At 34.3% G+C, this 24,768-nt stretch overlaps 1 protein-coding gene across 9 annotated transcripts; it reads left to right on the forward strand.

Annotated features, from left to right (window-relative positions):
- The first annotated feature begins 950 nt into the window (after positions 1–950).
- On the forward strand, positions 951–13,756 carry LOC111798837 (lysine--tRNA ligase, cytoplasmic). 9 transcript variants are annotated; one of them, XR_015421668.1, is made up of 21 exons: positions 1,036–1,051; positions 1,979–2,096; positions 2,993–3,092; positions 3,316–3,397; positions 3,658–3,714; positions 3,815–3,980; positions 4,075–4,168; positions 4,806–4,891; positions 5,653–5,771; positions 5,841–5,903; positions 6,477–6,602; positions 6,697–6,979; positions 7,208–7,304; positions 7,403–7,559; positions 7,723–7,866; positions 7,980–8,048; positions 8,164–8,307; positions 8,391–8,445; positions 8,801–8,845; positions 11,580–11,752; positions 12,996–13,756. XR_015421668.1 is itself a non-coding variant. In XM_087125496.1 (20 exons), exons 1-19 carry the CDS (start codon positions 1,037–1,039, stop codon positions 8,815–8,817), a joined length of 1,992 nt encoding a protein of 663 aa, XP_086981622.1. In that variant the 5' UTR covers position 1,036; the 3' UTR covers positions 8,818–8,845; positions 12,996–13,756. The 9 variants fall into 9 exon arrangements, 8 of the variants coding, with proteins under 8 accessions (XP_086981628.1, XP_086981627.1, XP_086981622.1 ...); XM_087125496.1 differs by lacking the exon at positions 11,580–11,752; XM_087125499.1 differs by lacking the exons at positions 11,580–11,752; positions 12,996–13,756 and adding an exon at positions 9,066–9,451.
- Positions 13,757–24,768: the final 11,012 nt, after the last annotated feature.

The following is a 24,768-nucleotide window of genomic DNA, read 5'->3' on the forward strand; positions in this document are numbered from 1 at the left end:
ATGATGCAAGTAATGCTTCCTTACTTATCATAACATCAATTTCCTACAAGATGTACATATATATTTGTGATATTCATTCTTATCTATCATGCATGGTACACCATAATGTCTTTTGGGGTATAAGGTGATCGTATTAACATACCGATCAACAAATAGGAAGTACATCCATCACAATAATTCACTAGAATATCATGTCATAAATAATAACACGTAGAAAGACGGTATGTTAAGTGTTATTCCAACATTAAGTTCACTTGCAATTTTAGGCTTAACTTTGGACTCCTAAAATTGAACTTAGAGCCTATCTTTAAGCCAACTTCACTTAATTATCTCAAAATCAATTTTAAATTGTACTAAAAATTCTAAATTGTCCAAAACAATTGCTATAATAACCATTTTCTGGCCTAAATTGGGTAAAAAAAATGCTTCGAAAACATAATAGATCTATTTTTAACAAACATGTAACCAAATACACATCCTTAAATTAAAATCCCATGGGTTGACGTACTTATCCACTTGCCTAAGATTTAATATTCTATTAGTTATTCTGTAACTAAATATAGTAATGTCATACCGTTGTTTCATTTGAAAAGTAGAGGTACGTGTAAGCTGACCCGAACACGTACATAAAATATATAAATTAAAATAACTTTAATGAAAAGAATTGAATAAAATACTTTTGAAAAAAGATGCTGGGAACTAGATGCCAAACGCACCTTTACTCAACCCATTTTTGCTTAGCATAAACATTGTATTTCCTTTCCTTTTCCCTTTGTCTTTTTCTTTTTTAAAAAAAAAGATAATATCCATATTCTTCAAAACAAAAATTCAAAAGTAAAATTAAAAAAAAAAAAAAAAAAAAATATATATATATATATATATATATATATATATTCCTCAGTGTCTTCAAAGTCAAACTTATTCTTTTAAACGTGAATTATTTTATTTATATATTTTAATTTTGGATTTTATTTCATTTTGATTTTGAATGCTAAAAGAAGTTGCGAGCGAGAAGATTAGAGGGAGAGAAGAAGAGATGGGAAAATATAGGGTAAGTAATTTTATTGTTTGAATGCTTTAAGGTTAGTTTAGATGATTGATTGATACATGTTAAATTATGTGCTTTCCTGAAACGATAAGCTATGATATGATTGTTGATGAGAATGTTTTATACATGAATTTTTTGTGTTGCATAATGTTTAAGAACTAATGTTTTCGAGATGTTGGACTTCATGCATGTGTGTGATCATTATAATCATGAAACATCTATATGCTTTTTCTTTGATTTTATGCTCGTTAAAGGGTCCTAAATGCATGAACGTGATACATACAGGGTCAGTGTGTATGAAAATGATGTGTACTAACGATGTTGTATGAAAGTGATACACATCTCAGATATAAAAAAGGAATTGCAATCCAAAACGAGGTTTTAGGCCATGATAGTCATGTTTGCATGTATATGCATTTTTCAATCCGAGTTCACTTACTAAATATTCTTGTACTTAACTTTTTTCAAATTTTTTTCGAAAAATCTGAGTAAAGAAACATGGTATTTACGGTAAAAATATTAGTATTATTAATGAAACTTTTCAAACTCAACTATACTTTTTAAATATTTTTAAAATAAAATATTAACGGTGAACCCTAGTGGTAAAATATTTTTTAACCTCTTTTGAAAGTTTAAAAACTATTTTTTAAAGATTTTTTTTTTTTTTAAAGTTAAACGGTATATTTTTATTAATTTAGCCAATAAAATATTATCGGTTTCATTACTATTTTTTTTTTTGAACCTTTTAAAATTTAAAAGTATATTTTTTTTAAAATTAAAGATATATTTTTTTAGACAAAACAAAACAAAATAAAATTGAAATAAATAAAATAAAGAGGAAAACCTAACGATCTTTCATTTTCCTTTCCCTCTCACGTGCGCAACGCCACCTTTTTTTTCTTCTTCGCGCCGTCGTGTTCTCCGTTTCAGCAGCTGAGTGTGCCCGCCTCATCTCTCCCGTCCAGCGCTACCGCCGCCGTCTTCTTTCTTCCGCTCGTGCCGCCGCGGCCTCCGTCCAACGGTATTGCACTGGTTTTCTACTCTCTCGGTGTTGCTATTGTTCTACCAATCTCCATCTGTGGCTTTCTTCTCATTTAAAAACAAATTAGGATTTGTATATTGAATACGTTGTTTGATTTTTTTGTTCGTCTGAATAACAACAGCTGAAATGCAACGCAAATACAATAATAATAACAAAAGAAACGGCTGGCAAATTGCGACTCAGTTTGTGTTGGCTGTACCGCCATTTTCTTTTAATTGTTGCATTATTGTTCGTCTCGTCTCTGCTGAAAGTTTCCACTGTTTCTGCGACCATGAATTGAAAATTGAACCGTATTTGTATTGGATGTTTGTGGATTATAAATGGGAGAAGACAATGAGTTGTTTGAAAACTGAAATTCTCTCCAAATTAATCAGTTTAATAACCTTTACCAATGATACATTGAATTTATAAAAATGAGAATGGTTTATATGCTTTGTATTTCATGTAATTCATTTAAAAGTTATAGATAGGCCAACATGAGTGTAGTATAGACAAAATTCAAGAGATTCACTCGAGAGGAAGGATTTTTTAGATTCAAAATCAAAAGTTTGAAGTCTTATAGTTTGGAGCCTTATGAATTGTGAAATAAAAATTTTATTTTTATTTTTTTGTCTTCTTAGATATATATATATATATATATATATTTAAAATTCAATAATGTACGTAACACTAGATGAAAGTGGAGGTTTAAACTACCAACGTCAATATGATTCAATAGTAATTTCGAAAGTGAGTATAACTCAACGCTAATTGACGTGTACCACAAAAGGTCAGAGGTTTGAATCTTCCATCTCCAACGTTGTTGAACTAAAAACAAAAAAGATTCATGTAGTAACGGCATATACATTTTAGAGATTTTGATTGTTTGAAAATTGTAATTGACGTTTACTCTTTCACTTTAGGTCGAATGGCGGGTTCAACTGAAGGGTTGGGTTCTGCTTCTGCAACTGTGGATGCAGTAGCCGATTCTGCTCCAGGTTCTGAAGAAACTATTAGCAAGAAGTAAGCATTCGGTGAATTTTTTACATTGTTATGTTTTAAGCTTTTGTGTGGAAATGGATGTAAACTTATTTAAGGCTAAGTTTAGTCTTAATAAGTAGAGTTTTTCTGGGGTTCAATTTGATTGTTTTTCTATTTTCGTTTGAAAATCTATTACTAGTTGGATAGTTTTTCGTCGGAATGATGACTTCTGGAGTCTTGGGGTTGAACTTTGAAATGTTTTCAGTGCACGCAAGAAGGAATTAAAGCTGAAGCAGAAGGAAGAGGAAAGGAGGCGTAAGGAGGAACTCAAGGAGAAAGCCAAACAGGTACTAGATGTCCACCTAAAGATTTGAGCGTGTGTTTAATGCATTAATTAAGAACAGAGCATGGTGAAATAATTATTCACAGGAAATAGAAATCCATGTCGATTGAGATAACCAAATATGATATTTCCAGTTGGCAATCTGTTTAACGACAATGTTTATCTGAAAAGAAATGAGTTGTGAGATGGTTAGATATCTTGCTATATTTTTAACTGCCATGACCGAAAGTTATTTGTGACTGAAATGTACTTATGATGTACCAGGAAGCATCCCAGAGTAAGAAATCTGTAGCAGTTGATGATGAAGAAATGGATCCCACGGTACAACTATAATGCTTTTTATTTTGACAAGTTCTGTTTAAGACCTTTAAGAACGGTTGTGAAACTGATTTTTCTGCCTCAATTGTCTTGTTTTTCGCAGCAATATTTTGAAAATAGGCTGAAATATCTTGCATCTCAGAAGGCAGATGGTAAAAATCCATATCCTCACAAGTTTCAGGTTTCGATGTCTCTCCTCGAGTATATTGAGAAATATGGAATTTTAAACAATGGTGATCACCTTGAAGAAGTCTCGGAATCTCTTGCTGGTACTTGAACCAAAAACCATTTTCATGATTCTTTTTTTGTTGATTTCCAATTATCTTTTTTTGATCTTTTTTTTCTTTTTTTGTCCCATTCAAGGGAGGATAATGAGCAAACGATCCTCCTCCTCGAAGTTGTTATTTTATGATCTTCATGGTTCTGGAGCTAAAATCCAAGTTATGGCTGATGCACGGTATGGAACTATTCTGTATCTGTCTGCACTATTTTAGTTCTAATTGTGAATATTATACTTTATGGTACTTTGGCCACTGTACTTGAACTCCAATTAATGGCTACATTTTTATTTATGTTAAAGAAAATTTTCAACGTTCCTTTTTAATTTCTGATCCTTTTTTCTTATTGAACTTCATAGTAACTTTTATTTTTTCTTAAAAACAAACTGTTTCATCATATAAGCTACGCGTCTTTTCATGTCTCACTTTTCTTTCTCTGAGAGAATTTCCATTTTTCCACTTTCACGTATACGTTATTTTTTTTATGCTGTCAGTTCTTACCTGCACAATTTTGCTTCATTTATCTCACTTCTGTTTTCATTTTCCATCAATCTCCATAAGAATCATAGATGGTAATAACCTCGTGCTTTTGCATTAATGATTTAAGGCTCATATAAGAATTTTGTTGGAGAATTTGGAATTACGTAGATCCTGGCAAAACCACCTATTATACCCTATCATTTATGTGTCTTGAAGTGCATATGCATCAAAGCTGTTGTCATGTCTTATTTTGTGTTTTATTCCATTGAGACTTGGTTCCTATTTTGTTTTTCAATTCTATGCAAAGGCTATAACATTTCCATTTTAATGATGCAGTGTCTCAGAGCTCGATGAAGCTGAATTTGCAAGGTTACATGCCAGTGTGAAGCGTGGGGATATTGTTGGTGTCACTGGGTTTCCAGGTTGGGCTGCAAGAATTGCCTAGGCTCTTTCCCTTTACTAGTATTTTCTCTTTATTTTTCAGAAGTCTAGTCTGTGGTGTTTGTTCCACAATTGTCTTTTTCCCTTTCTGGTCCCTTCTGTGTGTTATCATGGCTTGATATATTCCTTGCATAGTTAAGGAAAGAGAGAGGAATTTGCAACATTGAGTTTTTATTCAGTTTTGTTTGATGTCTTTTGACTGAGCAAATCGGAGGAAATCCTTGACGGAGGAAACGGAGGAAAACAGCCGAAGAAAAATGTTTGAAGAAGAAAATAACAGAAAAACACAAGAGAGAGAAGACGTATTGAGATTCTACTGAAGACCGGTGATTGGTTTCTCATTAGAGGCATATTTAAATAACAAATCTACGCTAAAAATGGCCCAAGTGGCCAACTAAACCTGCGCCACTTTCCTGTAAACATGGCCAGCTAAATATATGCAATCCCATTGTACGTGTGTGCGTCAATTCAGATTGACTAAAAACAAGAATCAACTAACTAATTTTAAGGAAAACGTGAATAACCTAAATAAAGGAAAATTGTAGGCTTTTATCTAACATTGTTTCAGTTGTAGTGGGTGTGCATGTTAAAACTGTTGTCCGTCACATCCCCTGCGAGAAATCCTAATAGCAAGCCTTTTATAATTCAATGCCGCTGAAAAACCCATGACTTTGCATTTTCTTCCTTGAGCTCTTTTGTGTTTCTGTTACATGACATTTATCAACATGTTCCATTTTTGCAGGAAAAACAAAAAGGGGAGAACTCAGTATTTTTCCAAAATCATTCATTGTCCTATCTCACTGTCTGCATATGATGCCAAAGCAGAAGGCGGCTTCTGGTTCTGAGAATGCAAATTTGAAGGTAAATAAAACTAGTTTCTCTATCAAGGTTGTTTAGATGAGCCCTCATTATGTTCTCATATTTCTGCAGAAAAATGACGCATGGGCCCCAGGTTGTACCAGGAATCCTGAAACCTATATTTTAAAGGATCAGGTATCTATTCCTTTTGTGCCTCTCACTTTCTTTTGTATACTCACCGGATTATCTGTTTCACTTTCTTGTCTAAAGGGCTACAAAAAACCTCACCAATTGGTTGCTAGAAAGTATGCACATGCTAGGTTAGTTATTATGCCCACTAGTAATTGCTGTATCTATGGACAAAAGAAAAATATTGGCATATCAGTTGAAGTAAAGATAGAAAACTTCATTCTAAGAAATAGAGTAAACTACAAGCGGAATTTGAGCTTTAGGTTGTTTGCGATGTGTGTCTAGCACATGGTGTCTTTTTTTCTATATTCTTTGTACATCGTTAATCAAGTTTATATGTTAATAACAAAATACCCTTACTTCAAGAGGTTCCATTAAAATGCATTGTTTGTGTTCAACTTGTATTAGTCAAAGAACATCTTGATCTTCCTGATTCATGTATTATCTCCTGAACTAAGACCAATAGCTGTTTGACTCTATCTGTGTTCCTTGGTTTGTTGAATTTTCATCTCTGATTATCATTCCAAGACTTACTCTTGGAAATATTATGGTATAATATGCTCAATTTCCTTATTCCAGGAAACTCGTTATCGTCAACGATATCTGGATTTGATGTTAAATTTGGAAGTGAGGCAAATATTCAAAACCAGAGCTAAAGTAATCCAATATGTTAGGAAGTTTCTTGACGATCTTGACTTCTTGGAGGTATGTATACTATTGATCATTGCAATTTATGATTTTGGATGGAATGCACCTGTAATTTATTTCTCTATCTTTTTCTTAATGTCTTAACCCTTAGGTTGAGACACCAATGATGAACATGATTGCTGGAGGAGCAGCTGCCCGTCCATTTGTGACCTTCCACAATGATCTCAACATGAAATTGTTTATGCGCATTGCACCTGAACTTTATCTTAAGCAGTTAGTTGTTGGTGGATTGGACCGTGTATATGAGATAGGGAAACAATTTAGAAATGAGGGTATCGATTTGACTCATAATCCCGAGTTCACCACCTGCGAGTTCTACATGGCATTTGCAGACTACTATGATTTGATGGAACTCACTGAGAAAATGCTAAGTGGTAATGCTAAAACTTCGGACTTGAGCCCCTTTTTGTAGTTTGACTCTGCTGTGAGTTTCTTTTAATTGTATCTTTTCATTTCTTCTCAATGAAAGTTGGTGTATCATAAGAAGTGTTAAAACTACGGATGTTGCATGTTAACTCCTTTGAATTCTCCATCATCGCCTTTCCCAGTTTCCATCTTTATCAACTTGTATCTCTACTCTGACACGGTTGCGACTGAAATAGGAATGGTGAAGGAGCTTACAGGTGGCTATAAAGTAAAATATCATTCAAATGGGCTTGACAATGATCCGATTGAGATTGACTTCACTCCCCCTTTCAGGTCTGTTTGCAATAATTTTGTTTAGCCCATGTATGAATTGAACTGTGCTGACCAGAATCTTATTTGGGATTATCTTGAATATGTTTAATGTACTGCAGGAGGATTGACATGATAGAGGAATTAGAAAAAATGGCAAATCTTAATATACCCAAGAATTTGGCCAGTGATGAAGCTAATAAATATCTTAGAGAGGCATGCCTGAAGTTCGAAATCAAATGTCCTCCACCTGAAACAACTGCTCGCTTGCTGGATAAAGTAATTCTCTTAATCATATTATCTTATCTTTAAAAACTAATCTTGTTTAGATAAGATATCATATGACTTGAGGAACAGGAAATATACAAGAAGAGAATCTTACTTCTGGAAAATTTACACTAATACATCTTTTACAACAGTATTAAAGTAAATTTTTTGGCAGCTTGTGGGACATTTCCTAGAAGAAACGTGCGTGAATCCTGCTTTCATCATCAATCATCCCGAGATTATGAGTCCTTTGGCAAAGTGGCATAGAGCAAGACCTAGTCTAACTGAACGCTTTGAATTGTTCATCAACAAACATGAAGTAAGCTACCAAAACTCAACAATAATTAGTTTTCTGTTCTTACTTGATCAGACATGTGTCTGTATGTGTGCATGCCTTTGTGCTTCTGCTGTTAACATTTAATGGCTATTCAGGTATGTAATGCGTACACTGAATTGAATGATCCTGTTGTACAACGCCAGCGGTTTGCTGAACAACTCAAGGTATCCTGTAGTAAATACACAAATACAGTAGAGTTAAAACCCTAAAACATAAATGATGATTTGTGGAATGGATTGATGATTTGTTGGGTTTTATATTACTTGATTTCTTTAACAGGATCGACAGTCGGGTGATGATGAAGCAATGGCTTTGGATGAAACATTTTGTACGTCTCTTGATTATGGATTGCCTCCTACTGGTGGCTGGGGAATGGGCATTGACCGGCTAGCTATGTTGTTAACGGATTCGCAGAACATCAAGGTTTGTGTTTCACCCCTGGTTTCTTCTGGTGATGCATACTCGTGAAATCTTTTTTTCTCATGCTGTTCTTTTTGTGAAAACAGGAGGTTCTTCTCTTCCCAGCCATGAAGCCTCAAGATGAACCACCAGCTCCCAAAGGTGCATACTATATAATTCCTTGTCTCTAGCTATTAACTTATTTTGGGTGTCATTACTGACAATGCCTTACCTATTTAGAAACAGAACCTGTTTAATTTTCTTATTTCGAAAACACCCCATTTTTGTTTCTTGATTTTCATAGTGCTCAGGCACAACTTTTATTTAGATTTTCAGGGGGAAAATGGATGGTTTGCTAATCCTAAAGTTGTTCAAAATGAACTTATTGTTTGTTTTTCGAGTACTAGACTGCATTTGCACCAAAGCCTGAAGAAGAGGATCTTAATCCCTCTTTTTGCGCTTTCTTACGAGAGCTTTTGATGGTAATGCCTTCCATTTATTTTCCTCCCTTTTTCAGCATCTGCAGGAGTATAGGGATTACAACATGAGGGAAAACCAAGAGGTGCGTTTGCCATCATGCATTTATTTTATTATGTTAAAAATTTTGGTCCACATTTTTCAGCTCCCCCGTGTCGAAGCATTTTTTTTTGGAGGTTATATGGTTATCTTTTATAAACTTATTGTGAATGCATAAGTGTCTAATTTTACGTCCCAAGTTCTTTCAAAATATTCATCAATGTACATTATTCTTATTAGCTTTCTTACTATGCAATCCAACTTAGAAGAATGGAAGTAGAAACGTTGCGAATGAAGTGAGATATTGGGCTGAATTTCTGAACTCATTTGAGAAATCTGGGCTGATTATATTCTTCTTTCATACGATTTGGATCAGAATTCTCTTTAACTCATGGTGGAAGGCTCTGAACTGAACATTATCTCCAAGATCTTCTCAACATGCATGCACAGTAATAACTCATGTATGGACAGAATTCACCCTGATAAGGCCGAGTGGTTTTTCTATTTAGAATTTGTCATAAAAAATTTAATGAACACCAGATATTAACCATGTAAATTAGTCCAGTTCAGTCATTCTACAACACTGAAAATCTCCTAGTTCTGTAGTTCAATATTTCACAAGAATGCAAAGGAGAATGGTTGCTATCTCAAAGAGGGTGAAATTAAGGGTTCTAAAAAAATGGTTGAGTTGGAACAAACTGAATCAACTGGGTTGGTTCGGTTATTCCCGAAACATTGACCATCTCGGTTTGTTTCTTTATTGAGAAATAACACGTGGCTTGGACACGTGTGGAATATCTTACTCATGGTGATTGCAACATAAACTTAACTGTGGGTGTAATTCGATATACTTTTTCAAGTTTTAGATTTAAATCGATGAAATAGTAAGTTCATCGATTCTTTCTCAGGCAACAAAATGAATGGAGTAGGTGGAATAATGCCCACTTCTTTCTTCCCTTCATTAGACATCTCATCATCTCCCTCTTAAGAAACTTCGTCGCTTTTTCATTCCTCATGGCTATTGTAGTTTGTCTTGGTCATACGTGTTGCTCATTGTTCCTCACAGCTAACAGACTCCAGCGTCCAAGCTTCATAGCTCACCAATCTAATGTCCCTCCCATCACTCCCTCATCCCTCATTTTACCCTCTCATTTCGGCCCTCAGAGTACAGGTCGAGTTTTGATCATGACCCATGCTAGTATGCCCAAGATATTATTTGGGCTTAGGTCAAGCCCATTGGATCAAAGTTTGGATCATCAAGCTCATGCAAGATTTGAGTTGGCCCAGATTAGTCCATCAAATATGGTGTAGATAGCAATACAAATTCCATTCTAAAAAAATGGTCAAGAGAAAATCTGAAATTTAGCCACTATGAAATTAGGAGTGGCTTTGCCTATATTTTTTTCCATATTTACCCCTGAAATCCTCAACCACACCCTAAATTTCAACCCTCGAATCTTGTTCACATATTTTGAATTTATCTTTTTTCATTTCAATTCTTTTGTGATCTTATCTCACTTCCAGATATATATCTTTTTTGTGATCTTATCTCATTTCAAATGTGGCCAGGACTCACATTTGAAGAACTTAACATACAACTTATTGGCTCTTAGAGTTGTCAACAACCCTCTTAAGATACTCCTCATGTTCCTCTGAGTAAACTAAAATATCATCGATGAACACAATTGTAAACATTTTTAGAACTCTTTGAGCACTTTATTCATCAAACCCATAAAGACTAAAGCATTAGTCTGTCCAAAAAATGTTACTCTAAACTCGTAATGCCCAGATTTAAAAATTTGTTTAAGGAATGTTGCGCTCCCTTCTAACCGAAGGTTGATCTTAGAGAACATAACTTCCTCATTAAACAAGTCATCAATTTGCAACAAAGAGTTTGTTTTCTATAGTCACTGAATTTTGTTTCTGGTAGTCTATGCACAGGCATATAGACTCATCATTCTTCTTTACAAATAGAACACTTGGGCGTATGAAGCCCTTATGTAAGAGTTTTTGAATATGCAGTTTCAACTCTTTGAGTTCTATTGAGACCACTTGTATAGATCCCTAAAGATAGGTTGTCCCTAGCTCAAGCTTAGTGTTAAACTTGACATATCGCTCTCTAAGGATCACCTCCATTCACAAACTCCCTCAAATCTTCTTGTGCTCTATCATTGATCAACTTTGCCAACTAAAGGAAAATGACATTGCTCTTAGGCATATGTGCTACTACAAACCCTCGAATGTCAGCTTTCAAGCCCATAACAAATCGTTTGACTTTCTTTGCCACTGTATCTACTAGTTCTATGCTAAATTGAGACAAACTCTCTCGTACTCATTGACAATCCTGTTCTCCTGTCGGAGTTGCAGAAACTTTAACTGTCTCATAAACTACGCCATCGGTGTTTATTCTTGAGAAATGTTTTCTTAAACTATGTCCAAGTGATTGACCCGTTATAGACATTAATAGACCTCGAGCAAAACTGCCACCAAAGTCGTTCATCCTCACGTAACATAAAGGTTGCACATCCTACTTGATGATCCTTTACGGCGGAATTTTTTCTATGTCGTAAACAACCATAATTAAACTACTACCGAGTCTCGAGATAAACCTTCGAACAGTTTGAGGTCACACCCCTTAAAGTATCTCAGACCTCCCCTCCTAAGTTGTGCCCCTGTATCTTGGGTTAACTAGGCTACCAGCCCAACAATAGCTACATGCACTAGAAATTGCAAAGCTTCTATAATCGTCATCCTCGAGATGTCTGGGTTCATTTTGGCAGGCTGCTCCTAAGATGGAGCCCCAACTGCTGGTTTTGGATTCAGGCTAGCAGGTTGATCCTGGGATGGAGCCTCGACTGTTGGGTTTGTCCTAGCCCTTGGAAGCCTACCTCGATTCCCCTGCCTTTCTCTCCCTCTACTGCGTGGTCGCATGCTGATTTCTACAAGTTTTTAGGTTAGTTTCTTAGTTTGATATCTTATCTATGAAAGTACTATTTTTTTTTTTTTTTTTTTTTTTTTTTTTTAAGATTTCTTACCTTAGCTTGAAATTTTCAGAAGTTTTTTTTAAAATATAAACATTATTTTAGATTTAATCTTGAAATTCGAATAAACGAAACAAAGTTACTGTGAGATAATGGTTGGAAAGGGGAACGAAATATTTCTTATAGGGGTGTGGAAAACCTCTCCTTAGTCAACATGTTTTAAAAACCTTGAGGGGAAGCCCGAATGGGAAAGCCCAAAGAGGACAATATCTGCTAGCCGTGGGCTTGGACTATTACAAATGGTATCAGAGCCAGACACCGGATGGTGTGCTAGTGAGAATGCTGGCCCCCAGGAGGGTGGATTGTGAAGTCCCACTTCGGTTGGAGAGGGGAACAAAGTATTCATTATAAAGGTGTGGAAACCTCTCCGTAACATACACATTTTAAACCCAATAGGGGTGGATTGTAAGATCCCACTTCGGCCTTATAAATGTGTGAAAACCTTTCACTAGCAGACACGTTTTAAAAACCTTGAGGGGAAACTCGAAAGGGAAAGCCCAAAAAGAACAATATCTGCTAGTGGTGGGCTTGAGCTATTACAAATGGTATTAGAGCCAGACACCGGATGGTGTACTAGCAAGGATGGTGGCTCCCAAGGGGGAGGATTGTGAGATTCCACATCGATTGGAGAGAGGAACAAAGTTTTTCTTATAAAACTCAGGAGGGAGGGGGGTGGATTGTGAGATCCCACATCGGCCTTATAAAGGTGTGGAAACCTCTCACTAGCAGACACGCTTTAAAACCTTGAGGGGAAGCCCAGAAAGAAAAGTCCAAATAAAACAATATCAATATCTGCTAGCAATGGGCTTGTGCTATTACCGGTAAGATTTATAAATAGTGAACTAAATAAAATAAAAAATCCAACATTTAATTTGACACGACACATAAATAACAACTTCTACCGTTTAGAGTAAAATTTGAAAGAAAAATAGACAAAATAAGATTTGAGTTTTTAGATACACTATCTCTATAACCAAATAGTATTGTTCTTATAAAACTTCTATTTCTTTCGGCTCATTGTTGTGCTGCTGTTTGATCTTCATGGCTTATAGCTTTGTCGCTCATTCATTCCTCATGGCTATTCCAGTTTGTTTTGGTCGCGTTTTTTATTGCTCTATTGTTCCTCACAGCTCACGTTCTTGTGTCTTATTTCAGCCTCATTCAGATGGCTTGACTCTTAAGGTTAGTACACAAGGCCCAAGTTAGCATGAATAATAAGAGTGATAGTTGAAGCAAGCATATGGACATCAAATATCTAGCCACAAGAGAATGAGTTAAAGATGAGAAATTTTTCATTCAACACATTAGCACCAAGTTCTCTTAAATGCTCTTGCATACGCTACTCAGGATACTGTTGTCAATAGTGTTCGTGTTCTCGTGATAGAACACAATCTTTAAGTAATGTCAATAGTGTTCGTGTTCTCGTGATAGAACACAATCTTTAAGTAATGTCAATAGTGTTCGTTCTCTCGTGATAGACATACCATGTGAAATATTTGACTATTTGAGAGATTTTCGTAAATGGAAGTGATGCGAGTAAAGTGGGGTTGATGGAGTGAAAATGTAATGACTCTTGACACTTGATGACGCTAGCATTCTCTTGCATCCCTTGTGATAATCACATTACTTGCTCACTTCTAAGAGTGAAGACTGTCTCTATAGACTAACACGAGTTCTTCTAGCATGTTTCGTCCTCTCTCACATGCATCGTACGAAAAATTCTAGGAGGTCACCCAACATAGAATTGTCAAAAGCAAAGTATACTTACCTATGAAGTTTCTACGATTGAGACACTCGAAAAAGATGTACTTTGTTGGTATAGTTTTAGGCATTTCTTAGCCATCATATCCTCAGGATCGTTCTCATATGGACGTGGTCTCACTTCATTCATATTCTCATCTTTTACTCTGGTATCACAGAAAACCATTTGGGAGATAAAAGGAAGTATAGAAACAAGTCCTAAAGGGACCTAAGATGAGGGTAAAGTTAACAAGAAGAAAAAACGAAGAGATTTCAACAAACTTCTAGCAAAACTGAAATGGTAAGGAAACTTAGAAGAACCGAGAATAGAGGCTATATAAGCAAAGTCAAAGGAAGATCGATAAAGACGAGAGAACAAATGATTAAGTGGCTGTTTCTCCTCCGATTATCTTTCAAAATATAAATCATCGACCCATTTTCACTACAGAACCTGAAGAAGCTAGAGAACGAGTTTCTAAAAGTAACCTTTCATCTTACTTATTGGGAAGAGAACCATTGTAAGCCACAAAGCATTGATTTTTGAAAGGGAATGGGCACACCCATTATGTAAGAAGGCCTCATTTCAATTTCAAATTATGTATATATGAAGGTCATAGTGTGATTGATAGGCATAAATAGAATCTCCCACCTCAAATGGGACCCTCCACCCTCTTTGGATGCCCTTCCCACTACTAAACCCTAATGAGCTTTTCCACCCTACAAAACATGTAGCAAGGAATCTTGAATAATGACATTATATAAGTCAAAATCCCACTCAAATTCAATTAGATTCCCATTCAAAAATTATTTGTTCGGACCCTAAACTTTTAATTTTACCAGGGACTCGTTCAACATTTTTCGAAACTACCAACCTACTTGACACGATATCAAGAATCTGTCTGAAAAATATTTTTACAGTGAGCTATTAGAACACAAAAAGTCGCCTAAGAACTTATTAGACTCCTCAAAGTTCGAGAACTAAATAGATACAAATTTGAAAAAAAAGTGAGAAGCTCGAATGGTTTACAATTAATACCATACAAAGTTTTCGTTCCCGGGAATCTTAAGCTACTAAAAGGAAAGGTAAATGTTCTAAAAGATAAGAACAAATCTCTCACACGTGTTAAACCATTTTTTTCTTTTTTTTCTTTTATCCATTTTAATTAATATAATATTATTATTTAACTAACATATTTTATTTTAATGATTTTAAAAAAATCATTTAAAAAATAGAAGAAAGAAATCAATTTGATTTTGGTTTCTGTTGACGCCATGTTTCTTAATTATTTATCAATTTTTTCATATGGTAATTAATAAATCATTGTTCTATTTTCTTGTGCAAGTATGAGAGGAATTACAATTAATTTTTTTTATTTTTTATTTTTGGTTAGTTATAATAATTAAAATTATAAAATAATGTTCGAGCAAGATAAGAAGTCGATCACAAATAGAACTCTAAATTAATAATAGTCTACGTTAATATCAAAACGCTCGTATCATTTATAAAGGTGTTCCCTTTTCTTTTTACTTTTTTTTTTTCTATATTAGTTCTATATGATATGTTCGATGACCTATTGATCAAAGGAAATTTGGATATCGGGATTGGGTCGTATGAGACGAGAGCAAAGATATACGTATGAAAGTTTTTACGAGCAAACTTCACTATAAATTGATTTTTTTTTGCACATTTTTTAATGCTATCCAAAAAAAATAAAAACATAAAACATAAAACAAAAGTCAAAGGTCAAAAGGAGCTAAGTCATAAGACAAAATAACACTCAAATTTCAACAAAAGCAACTCTCAATGGAAGTAAATTTCAAATTAAAAAAGAAAAGAAAAGAAAAATTGTCTGAGGTTGAGAAAGTGGGTACTTTACTCCATTGCAAAAATGAGGTTATTAACTTATAAGAATGGCTCCTTTTCATCTGGATCTGCTCCGACCCACCGCTAGTAGATATTGTCTTTTTTAGGCTTTCCGTTTCGGGCTTCTCCTCAAGGTTTTTAAAACCCGTCTACTAGGGAAATATTTCCACACCCGTGTAAAGGGTGTTCAACAATCCACCCCCTTCAAGGCCCAGCGTCTTTCTTAGCACTCGTTCCTTTCTCCAATCGATGTGGGACCCCTACCAATTCCACCTCCCTTCGGGGTCCAACGTCCTTACTGGCATGCCACCTCATATCTACCTCCTTCAGGGAACAACCTCCTCACTGTCACATCACCCGGTGTTTTGACTCTAATATCATTTGTAACAACCCAGGCCCACTGCTAGCAAATATTTCTTCTTTGGGCTTTCCCTTTCGGGCTTCCCCTCAAGGTTGTTAAAACGTGTCTACTAGGGAAAGGTTTCTATGCCCCAACCAATGTGGGATCTGACAGGATCACTGGACGTGGTGCCAACAAGGACGTTGCTCCCAAGAAAGGTAAATTCAGATTGTAAGATCCCGCACTGGTTGGAGAGGGAAACGGAACATTTTTTTATAAGAGTGTAAAACCTCTTCCTAACATACGCGTTTTAAAATCGTGAGATTGATGGTGATACGAAACAGGCCCAGACGAACAATATCTGTTAATGATAGGTTTGAGTTGTTAGATGAATAACGGATCAGTCAATTTTGTTAACCCACTTAACCATTTATCAAAAGCAAATCAAAATTGAACTTGAATTCCACCAATGACTTCCAAACATGACGATCTTCAACCCTTTTGGTATCAATTTCTTTGCACATTGTCGCATTTGTTTATGTTCCTCTCCTTTTTTTTGCCTTATTCAAATTGTTATATCATTAAAGTAATGAATTTAAGGTATTGATTAGGTCACCATATGTTTGTTTTTTTTGCCCAAATGAATCTCATGGCTTTGCCGTAGACGCTTTATTCACTTCCTATATTGCATCATCTCTCAATTCGTTGTTTTCCTCAATTAGACCTTTACCCGAGTATACGTGATGTGTCTTCATATTTAAATACGAATTATTAATGAATAAAATCGACCTAATTTTTGCACCTAATTTCATCTCGTGTTTTCTTTTTTCGCTTCTGTTAGGTGGAAGATCAAATAGATCTGGGTTTATGTTACAAAGGGAACGTGATTCGTTTTCACGTGTTTTTTTAAATTCTAATACTTTATTTCGTAAAGATTTTATATTTTGTTTTATTAATACTTTTGACCATTTGAAAAAAAAAAAAAAAAACTTATAAATTATTATTATTAGTATATATTTAAAAAAGGGCAAATATGTAAAAACTTATTTTTAATTATCTTACTTTTTAATATTGTAAAGATAAAAATAAATTAGATAAATCATAAAAGAATTATGTTTAAAAAGAATTTATAATTTTTATTATTAATAATTATTTCATCAGTCAATTATATATTCAATTATAGCACCGACAATTTTAACTAATTAAATAAATATAAAAAAAATAAATGATAATGCGGTGGAATATTGTAAATGACGAGTAATTAATTAATTAATTGTTGTATTAAATAAAATAAAATAAAATAAATTGTGAATTTATGTTTGAAAGGGTAGTATTGACTTTTGCACATCCCATTGAAAGCTTCCAAGCTGGAAGTGGTGAAGTGGGAAATCTTATCACATGTCTTTGATAATCATTATGATGATCCTCTCTACCATCCTAGTCAATATTGCCCCAATTTCTTTATATATATATATATATAAATGATGAACGGATAAGGATTTGGCACCTGATATTCCCGACATTCTCGTGACATTTCCTACGACATAGTTACGCTACTTCTTGTTTCTAAAAGTGAGAGTTTTATCTCTACAAACCAATACGAGTTCTTCCAACATGTTTTGTTATCACCCAATGTAGAATTGCTCAAAGCAGAACGTACTTAACCATGTAGTTCTTATGATTGAGTCACCGAAAAGGAAAGTGCACATTGTTGGTATAGGTTAGGGATTTTCAATTCTTTTAAATTTTTTCTTAATCATCCTATCTTCAAGATTGCTCTTGTTCGAATGTGGGTTCGGTTTATTCACATATCTATAAATTAACGTTTTTCAAATAGAATCTGACAAGAGATGTAAAGTTATATACTTATGAAAGTTTAAGGTTTAAATTTGTAATGTCCCGAAGGGGGTAGATTGGGTGGGGGACCCACATTGATAGAAGAAAGTAACGAGTTCCAGCGAGGACGTTGGGCTTCGAAGAGAGATAGATGATAAGAATCTCACATTGTTGGAAGAGGAGAACAAAACACTCTTTATAAGGTGTGGAAATCTTTCCCTAGAAAACGTATTTTAAAAACCTTGAGTGGAAGCTCGGGAAAGCCCAAAGAAGACAATATCTGCTAGCAGCGGGCTCGAGACATTTTTTTTTTTTTTTTTTTTAGTCAAAGATGCATTTATTTATTAAAAGGGTAGGCATATTATTGAGCGAAGCATTTAGTTATTATATTTAAAAATAAAGAAAAAAAGTGTGTTAATAATTGAAGATTGCCAACTCAAAGTGGTGGAGTGTGTTGGGTGTGTTTGAAATCAATGCAAAATGAAGAACAAACTTCTTCACATGCTTTTGTGTCAATATTCCCATGCCGGTGCTTATTACAAAATTTCAATATTAGTTTTAAAATACGTATATCTTAACAAATTAAATTACTCGGGTTCTAAGTGCAGCACTTGAGTAAAAAACATGAATGAACCCAGAGCGGTTCCGAGGATAGAATGACTAATAAAAGCTTAAAATAATTGAAAGTCACCACCTATACCAATAAGATACACGTTTCTCTTCAGTGGCTCAATCATAAAAACTTTACGGTTAAACGTGCTTTGCTTTGAGTAATTTTAGTATATATGTGAGTGAGGAGAAAGCATTCTGAAAAGACTCGTGTTGATCAGTGGGGATAATCTTCACTTCTAGAAGCGAGAAAGGACTCGTGTTGATCTGTGTGGATAATCTTCACTCTTAGAAGCTAGAAGTGAGCAATGTGATCATGTCACTAGAGGTGCTTTAATCCGTTGTTCATTGGGTCGCTTTCACAATCAATTCTTAAAAACCGTCCAACAAACATGTTCCAAGAATTAGATATCCGTCTTTCAAAACAACAACCTAATAGAATTAAAAACCAAATTCATGGCAAATAATTGAAGAACATTCAAAATGGGTTAGGAGAAAGAATAAAGTGCAATTACAAAAAATGTTGAGACACTAAATAACAAAAATAAATAAATAAATAAATAAATAAAAATCTCCATTGATGATGGCCATTGAAAAGCTTGGTGCATGGTTCACTTTGTGTGGCCACGCAAGAGGACTTTTTGTGAAAAAGAAAGGCAAAAACCAAAAGAGCCGAAAGGCCAACCTTTGTTAGTGGAACTTATGTACCTTCCATATTATTCCTCTACACTTCAACCTCTCCATCTCATCCAAAGTACCCAACAAAGCTAACATTGCTAACCCTAGACGGTTCGACATGACGATATTCTCGGCAAACATCGATTATCTTTTTGATTTCATGTTGCAAAAGTGTTCGGTAATGAATACTGATGAGAGATGTTGACAATACGAACGTAAGCACTGTTGATTTGAGACTAGTTTAACAAGTTTCATACTGTAACAGCTTAAGCTCATCGCTAGTAGATATTATCTTTTTTGGGCTTTCCTTTTCGGACTTCCCCTCAATGTTTTTAAAACGCGTTTACTAGAGAGAGGTTTCCACACCCTTATAAAGAATGTTCGTTCTCTTCCCCAACCAATGTGGGATCTCACAATTGAGCAACTGTAACAACTCTAGATTTCCACGTACTTAGAGTCGCTACTAATGTCTCATGCTCATCTATAATGCAGAAATATAACTCTTACATGAACATCATTATAGCGTAAACTTCGAAAAACGCTTAAAAGAATTTATTCTCTGGAAAACACAGTTATGGTCGTACGTGTTTAAATACAAATTACTAAAAGAGAAAATAAAAGCAATACAAAATAATTTAAAACAATGAAAAACATAACAACCTATTCTAATAACCTAGAAATTTAAATATGAATCTACGTGTCACAGTCTCTGCTCGTGATGTCGCTGTCCTCCGTACAAGTGTGCCTTGCCTTTACCTGAAAAATGATGTAGCACACGGCATGAGTGTTTCGAAGAATACTCAGTAAGTGGCCCCATGAGATCTCACAATTAGCGTCATTAATTGTGAGATCCACATCGGTTGGGAAGGAGAACGGAGCCTTCTTTCTAAGAGTGTGGAAACCTCTCTCTACCAGACACGTTTTAAAATCTTGAGGGAAAGCCCAAAATAGAAAGTACAAAGACGACAATATCTGCTAGTGGTGAGCTTGAGCTGTTACACATACTTTTTCATTCTAATTCAAACCAAATTCACTGATATCGTGTTTTTCGTGGCTCGTTTCAGCAGGACAGTTTTCCTTCTATCGACAAATGATATCGACACTCTGTGTGTGAGCGAGAGATAGTTACGGGGTCGGTTTTGGATTTGGGTGTCATATTATCTTCAAACAATCAAAGCAAAGAATCTCCATTATTAGGGGAGCAAAAGAGGGAAATTGTGGACAAAAGGAGGTGGAGAAGCTGGATTCTTTAGTGGGAATAATTTGCTTTGTTGTGTTTTTTAGAGAGTGTTTAGGTTTAGAGTGAGAAGAAATTAAAGGGCAAAGGAACATATTATGAAATGGATGGTTCCAAGTGCAAACGTACTCAATAGTGGATGCTCCCATGGTCCAATAACCTAAAAGAAAGATTGTGATTGTAGGACAACGTACAATTTGCTTGGATTTGCCTTCACCTCTTTTTACAAAGAGTTAGGACCATTATTCGGGCCAACTCCATTTCGAAAACGATGGCTCATCTCCCGTCTCTCGTCTCACGAATTTTGACACTATGATCCAAAAGTTCGAGAAGTTCGAAGTTTGTAAACTTGAGTTTCTATATAGTTAACGTAAAAACAATGAAAACCCTAATGGAAGCTCAAGATGGTCGTTACAGAATGTTTTTAATGTCTAGGGTTTAGTATTTTAGAATGAGAGGTTCGATTTGCCTTCTCATCTTTCTACAAAGAGTTAGGACCATTATTTAGCCAACCCCATTTCGAAAACAATGAAAACCCTTATTTGTTGGGAGCTCTGGATGGTCGTTACAGAATGTTTCTAATGTCTAGGGTTTAGTGATTTAGGATGAGAGGTTTTTCGTATCCAACTCGGGTTGATAGGTTTTGTTTGGATTTACCTTCTCCTCTTTCTACAAAGAGTTAGGACCATTATTTAGCCAACCCCATTCGAAAACAATGAAAACCCTTATTTGTTGGGAGCTCTGGATGGTCGTTACAGAATGTTTCTAATGTCTAGGGTTAATGTCTAGGGTTTAGTGATTTAGGATGAGAGGTTTTTTGTATCCAACTTGGGTTGATAGGTTTTGTTTGGATTTACCTTCTCCTCTTTCTACAAAGAGTTAGGACCATTATTTAGCCAACCCCATTTCGAAAACAATGGCCCATCTCCCGTCTAACGAATCTTGACACTATGATCCAAAAAGTTCGAGAGGTTCGAAGTTTGTACACTTGAAATTCTGTTGTAAAAACAGTGAAAACTCTAAATTCTGGGAGCTCTGGATAGTCGTTAAGTAATGTTTTTAATGTCTAGCGTTTAGTTATTTAGGATGATAGGTTTTTCGTATCCAACTCGGGTGGATAGGTTTTGTTTGGATTTGCCTTCTCCTCTTTCTACAAAGAGTTAGGACCATTATTTAGCCAACCCCATTTCAAGAACGATGACCCGTCTTCCGTCTCACGAATTTTGACGCTATAATCCAAAAGTTCGAGAAGTTCGAAGTTTGTAAACTTGAATATCTGTAGTTAACGTAAAAACAGTGAAAACCCTAAATTCTGAGAGCTCTGGATAGTCGTTAAAAAATGTCTTTAATGTCTAGGGTTTAGTTATTTCAGGAGAGAGCTTTCTCATTTCCAACTCAGGCTGATAGGTTTTGTTTCGTTTACAGATTCGAGAAATCCATATACTTAACAAATTTAGACTCGACTCGACTCGACTTTTATGTTCCAAATTCCATAAACATCTCGTTCATAAACCAAACACTTTCTTATTGGAGTTTTCTTTTGAGGAATCAAACGTGAACTTTAGCGAAGTTGTATGCATGCTTGAATGGAGAATATATTTGTACGTTTTTGGAATGGTCAATTTAAGCTGAAATAGACATAAAGCTCGGTTCTTTTATTTTCTAATTGAAACATATACTTATTAGAGTAAAATTATAAAAATAAATAAATAAATATGATTTAAAAAGTAAAAAAAAAAAAAAAAAAAAAAAAAAAAAAAGAAAGGAAAATTTGTTGCCATTGAAATAAAACCAAGAATTTTATTGGATGGCCACAAATGGGCTATTGACTATATTCTAAAGCCAATTTCAACCACATCTCTCAATAATATTCTTCTCAATTTTACCCTCCAAAAAATGTTCCTCTTTTTCTCTTTCTAACTCAAATAAAGTAGAAAGAGAGAGAGAAGGTGAGAGAATAAGCAAGGGTATAATGGTAATTTCACTAAAAATATAGAAATATTAATAAAGGTAGCTATAAAGACAATGTCCAAATTATTAAAGGAAAGTTGCTATTCAAATAATATATATGCTTCCATCAAAATGGCTTTCCTCCAAAAATAATAATAATAATAATAAAATAAATAAAAAATCTTCCAACTTTAACCTCACTCTCTTTTTCCTTTTTCTCTTTGGTGATTAAAGGGTACCCTTATTTATACACGACGTAAGGAAGTCGGTTCAAAAAGGACATCCCAATCTCGTTCATAAAGAACATAGTTCAAAAGTATCATGATCGGTTTTAAAAAAAAAGGTAAGAACAAAACATTTTTTCGGTTCATTTATGAAGATATTGGTGAACTGATTACGAAGAATCTGTTGACTATATTTTAATGGTTTATACGAACAAAGAGGGGGTGACTTCACTCATACTCTCAATTTGATTTTTGCTCGGTCATCATCCCAATTAAAAAGGAGGAAAAAAAAAAGAAATAAAAAGAAGAAGAAAGTTAGGTTATGACAACACAAAAGGTTGCACGTAGTATCTTTATATATATATATGTATGTGTGTGTGTATGTGAGATCTCACATCGGTTGGAAAGGAGAACGAAGCATTCCTTACAAAGTGTTGTGGAAATCTCTCCCTAATAGACACGTTTTAAAATCATGAGTCTGACGGCCATACGTAACAGAACAAAGTGGACAATATCTGTTAGTGGTGGGTTTGGGCTGTTATAAAATATATATGTGAGATCCTACATCGGTTGGAGGGGGCACGAAGCATTCCTTATAAGGTTGTGAAAACTCTTTCTAATAGACTCGTTTTAAAACTGTGAGGCTGACGACTATATGTAACTGTAACGACCCAAACCCACCGTTAGCAGATATTGTTCTCTTTGGGTTTTCCCACTCGGGCTTCCCCTCAAGGTTTTAAAATGTGTCTACCAGAGAAATGTTTCCACACCCTTATAAAGGATATTTCGTTCTTCTCCCGAACCAATGTGGAATATCACAGTAACGAGCCAAAACGAACAATAATTTCAACTTTATCTTTAACTTTCTCATCTATTTTTTTTAATAATAATAATAATAATTAGTAGACTAATAAAAAAGGAAAGAAAAAAGATTCTCATTGGAAGACAAAAAGATAATTAATAAATAGAAAGACAAAAAGCCCACAATTAAAGGGTTCATTAGCAAATTGGCTTTAAGCTTGTTTTGAAGGGTCAAATTGCAATGACGAAAATGACCCTTATCAACTATTTCACTATCACTCTCCTTCCTTACCCTTTACACTATTCACAATTTGGATGGCTAATATATCATTATCTTTCTCTACTCGTTTCAATATCTTACCTCTTACCCTTTAGTATGGTCATCCCGATCCAACTTAGGTGTGTAATTCTCGGAGTTATGATTTGTTGTCGTCATCCAACAGCTAGGTACGCTCAGTATATAGTTTAAACTAGGTCAAATTACAAGTTTAGCCCTTCAAACTTTCAAAATTGTATCGAACAGGTCCTTTAACCATTATAACATGTATAATGGGAGATGGATTTTAATCGTATAGTTTAATAGCTGATAGATCACTGTAACATCCGATTAAATGAAGGGTTATACGATGGATAGCTACTACAAATACCAACAATGTGCACTAGCTTGGAGAAATCTTGTGTTATGCAACCGCTCGAGAATTTTCTTAAGAAATATGCTAAAATGACCACTATACGAGTCTATTGTGATATTTTTCACGGTTAGAAGCATATCAAGACAGAATGGGTAACACGATCATGTCGCTGAGGATTCAATGATAACCCAGAATTTCAAATCAAGTTCTCGACAAAATCAAATTTTTAAGAACCCATTAAACCCCGCTCTTATAATTTAACATTAAAACTAATTTAAGTGGTTGACCATATAAAAATTGAACATAAATTTCAAAAGCAAAACATTAGTTTAGATGGTAAATTGTCCATAATTGTTAGGTTTTCTATTGTGCTTTTATGGAAAGAATATTTATTAAAAAAGCTTAAATATAGAAATCTATTTATTATTATTATTATTATTAATATCATCATTAACAAAATAAATATATTATTCATTTTTCTCTTGCTTAGTACAAAAAGAATAAATTAGGTATTAGTCTTCATATATATATATATATATATATATATATATATATATATATATATATATGGTCACTAAAAGTTTATTTTATTCTTTATTATAATATATTTTTGGTAATTTTACTTTGGTCTTATGCATAATATATTCTCTCCTATATATATATATACAAAATTTAAAATTGAAATTTATTTATTTAATTTAACTTCAATTTTTTATTATAATTTAATTTAAATTTTTAAATAGGTTAAAGCAATAATATTTTATGTATATATAATATATTTACGTTAATCTATGCAATTATTGGAAGTTAATTTGGTTTAAAAGCTTAAAAAAATGGATTTAAATAGTAATAAAATTAAAAGTGGAAATATTTTAATTAAATGAAAATTACAAGTTGGGGATGAGAGAGTGGACTTTTTATTAGGAATTAGAATAATGTAAAAAAGAATATTAAATTAAATGGATTTTTTATTTTATTAAAAGAATAAATGGGGGATTGAAGCGTGAAGGGCAAGAG

The sequence above is a fragment of the Cucurbita pepo genome, chromosome 7 (genome assembly GCF_057944985.1).
Source record: "Cucurbita pepo subsp. pepo isolate OVF chromosome 7, ASM5794498v1, whole genome shotgun sequence".
In the NCBI taxonomy this organism is placed as follows: domain Eukaryota; kingdom Viridiplantae; phylum Streptophyta; class Magnoliopsida; order Cucurbitales; family Cucurbitaceae; genus Cucurbita; species Cucurbita pepo.